The sequence below is a fragment of the Glycine max genome, chromosome 6 (assembly GCF_000004515.6).
Source record: "Glycine max cultivar Williams 82 chromosome 6, Glycine_max_v4.0, whole genome shotgun sequence".
NCBI lineage: Eukaryota > Viridiplantae > Streptophyta > Magnoliopsida > Fabales > Fabaceae > Glycine > Glycine max.
The window spans coordinates 17173824-17177763 of NC_038242.2; the positions used below are offsets into that span (position 1 = coordinate 17173824).

The 3940-nt window shown below is 32.3% G+C and overlaps 1 protein-coding gene across 1 annotated transcript; it reads left to right on the plus strand.

The window, feature by feature from the left end:
• The first annotated feature begins 372 nt into the window (after positions 1-372).
• Positions 373-2555, plus strand: LOC100794319 (myb-related protein 306). Its single transcript, XM_003527031.5, has 3 exons — positions 373-980; positions 1168-1297; positions 1574-2555. The coding sequence occupies exons 1-3, from the start codon at positions 848-850 to the stop codon at positions 2310-2312; spliced, it is 1002 nt and encodes a 333-aa protein (XP_003527079.1). The 5' UTR covers positions 373-847; the 3' UTR covers positions 2313-2555.
• Positions 2556-3940: the final 1385 nt, after the last annotated feature.

Sequence of the window (3940 nt, forward strand, 5' to 3'; positions counted from 1 at the left end):
TTATAATTTAATATTTTTTTATTTTTTATTCTTGCAAAATTATTTTTTTACTTTTATTCCATATAAATGCAAATTATGTATATTTTATTTTTTTTTTCCTTAGAGCGCATTAGATAATATTTTAAATATTAAAAAAATGCTACTAAATTTTATAAGGAAGAAAAATAAAAAAAAATTTGCAAGTACAACAAAAAATATAATTTTGCAATGACAAAATTTTTTTTTTAATTATAAGAACTAAAAATTATATTTAAAAAAATACAGACTTTACAGTAACATTAACTACTAAAATTATTTCAAAGACTTTTTGTTTTTGGATTGTAAAACACCTATTTTTCCTCCGGGATTTGCTTTGCTTCTGGGTGTTTCCACTGTTCCCATAATAACAATAATGAATGCTGCAGCACGGATTTGTGTGAAAGGTTAATGTAGAAAGAGAGTGAAGGGGTGGACGCATAGCTGACTTTTTGCAATGCACGAGTAAATGCCTTTCTTGTCTGTTTTGACTCCTTTTTTTTTTTTTTCTTTCTTTCTTCATTTACTTACCTCATTTTTTCTCTCTAGCTAGTCAGCGAATCAACCATTAATCTTCTATTTCCTCTAATTCTCTTCTCTCTCTATATATATGTATCTGCCTCATGGAAAATAGACAACATAGCCCCAGTTGCAGAACCTTGTCTCTGCATCATCATAATTCTCTCAATTGAGGAGCCCAAAGGGATCAAATCTCTTCAACCCAGAAGAAGAAAAACAAAAGAGAAATTATAGAATTAAGTTGCTATAGCTAATAGCTATAACTGGCTTAGATATACCATTTTTATTTTATTTTTATTTTGGGGTGTACAAAATGGGAAGACCACCTTGCTGTGATAAAATTGGGATTAAGAAAGGGCCTTGGACTCCTGAGGAAGACATCATCTTGGTCTCTTACATTCAAGAACATGGACCCGGAAATTGGAGATCGGTTCCCAGTAACACAGGTAATAAAAATTCAACCTTAAATTTAACATATGGTTTTGATTTAATTTCTTCATTTATTTGTTGGGTTTTTCATAATTTTGTGCAGCTGGGCACCGTTTATTAATTGTTTAATAAATCGGTGAGGGACAGTACATGTATGTATGATGTAGTATATGATTCCATTAATTTTGTTTTTTGGTTTTTCAGGTTTGATGAGATGCAGCAAAAGCTGCAGACTCAGATGGACCAACTATCTCCGACCTGGTATCAAACGAGGCAATTTCACCGATCATGAAGAGAAAATGATAATCCACCTCCAAGCTCTTTTGGGTAACAGGTACCACCTTGTCCAAATATATTTAATTTGTTATCTTAAAGCCTAAATTATTCAGGGGTACGATGTTTGCTCTAGAAAAATTTAAGGGTATACAAGTCAGTTTCTAATAATGTAAAAGCTTTTGATTTTTGAGTTTTGATTCATTAAATTTACAAATAAATGAATTGTGTGTATAAAATGGAAAAAAAAATAAAAATTTAGGATCTGTTTGTTTGGTTTAATTTGATAATAATCGATGTTGTTGATGAAGTTTGTGACGTGTGTAAATGGGTGCAGATGGGCTGCTATAGCTTCCTACCTTCCACAAAGGACAGACAATGACATAAAGAACTATTGGAACACCCATTTGAAGAAGAAGCTGAAGAAGATGCAAATTGGGGGTGGTAGTGATGATGATAATAATGATGACAAATCAAACTCTTCTAACAATTCACAAATAAAGGGTCAATGGGAAAGAAGACTTCAAACAGATATCCACATGGCCAAACAAGCCTTATGTGAGGCCCTATCTCTTGACAAACCAACCCAAATTTTCCCAGAGACCAAATTACCCTCCACTTCTTCACACCACCACCCCACAACAACAACAACACCAAACCAAACAACATCCTTGTATGCATCAAGCACAGAAAACATAGCCAGATTGTTGGAGAATTGGATGAAGAAATCACCAAATATGACGACCACGACGACAACAACAATGGAGACAAAACCCTTCAGCAATAATAACATGGTAATAACCACAGGGTCTAGTTCTAGTGAGGGAACACAAAGCACAATCACATGCACACAGGAGTATGCCCTTGACTCCTTGTGGAGCTTCAACTCTGAACGCTCTTCTCAATCTGAAGAAAACACCAACTTGGGTGAGAGCAAGCCACAGTACCAAGAGCCTCAAGAGACACAAGTCCCTCTCATGTTGCTGGAGAATTGGCTCTTTGATGATGCTGCACCTCAATGCAATGAAGATCTAATGAACATGTCACTCGAGGAAAGTACAGAAGGGTTGTTCTAATTGACGATCCTAACGATGTAGCGGACTTGAGGTCGGAACAAAATTCATGTAACCAAATCAACCACAAAGGGTCTTTGAAAAAAAAAAATAAGAGTATGCGTGCGTGTGTGAATTAAACTTTATTAGAGTTCTTGCAAAATTGAACTACTTTTCTAGGCCCCCCAGTAGGAAGGTAACTCCCTCAATACAAGCAAAGTGTACATTACAAGTACATCTATAATTAACTACGATTATGTTAGCTTATCTTATCTACCATAATAACTGGAGTTGAATATATGTTGTGTTTTTACTTTTTAGCATGGGTTTTGCTATATCTTATTGTAATTTCTTTTTAATATTCCTTTACAAATTAAACAAAACAATATATGCTTAATATTAAAAAAATTAACAACTAGTTAAATTTTTTATGAAAGAATTAAGGAAACTATTTAATGAATTGTAAGAGCAGTGGGAATTATCTTTTTACCACTTTTTGATATATAGAGAAAAGAATTACTATTATTTTTTTATTACTTTTCAAATGAAAATATATAAACATATTAAAGAATATAACAACTTGTCTAATTTTAACTAAATATATAATATGTCTTATGAATATGTACTGTTTAAGAATATAACAACTTCGTACACTATCACGCATGCTTTCTTGTTTATATACACGTACATACACATAACGCATAACACATAACACATAACACATGCACATGTGTGTGAACACACATACACACGGCTTCATATTCTAACTTAATATACAATATATATTATGAATACTTGTTTAAGAATTTGAGGCTAGCACACATGTACACATATACACTCGCATACGCCCACACATGTATTACTGTTTAAAAATTTGGGGCTAGCTATTAATGTCTAAATACTCATTGAAAGTATCTTTGGAGATAAGCAATTGAATAGAATTTAAAACGGTTATTATTTCACGGCACAACGATCCTCTGCTAGGGTTTTACCTATGACAATGACAACAAAAGAAAGCAACTGGTAACTCGTTTGGTAAGTGCATCAAATGTTTAAGTAATAAAACTCGAAAATTCGAGTGTCTAACTCCACAAGAATTTTATTTTGTACTTTTATTGTATAATTTTCAATTCATAAGGGAAGAAATAAAGAGTGGTGTAAAATAAGTAAAAGAATAGTAATAGATAACAACTAATGGTAGAGAAAATAATAGAAAGTAAAATAATTAATTAGAGAATTCAATAGAATGAGAATGTTAGGACCTAACATGTCTTGTTTGCCTAAGATGTATGATTTTTGGATTTTTCTTTATCAATTAGGTGAATTTATCCTACCCACATCTATTCAATTACTTGCACCTGATGCCTTACGATGACAAGCCTATTTTACCTACCTATCTCCCAAATGCCTTTGCAAAGATTTAATAGATAAAATGCATGAAGTTTTGATTCTAGATGCGTGCTTTAATGCATGGCCATAATGTTATCATTCTATGTCTAACAATGATTTCATTATGATATCTTTTCTTTTTGTTCTATTAGAAGTTATTCTCTGTCGAACGTCTAACCCCTAAAACTGATACATGCATATTTTCTTTATACTTTTATTAAGAGTTACCTTCTGTCGAACATCTAACCCCTAACATAATGTAA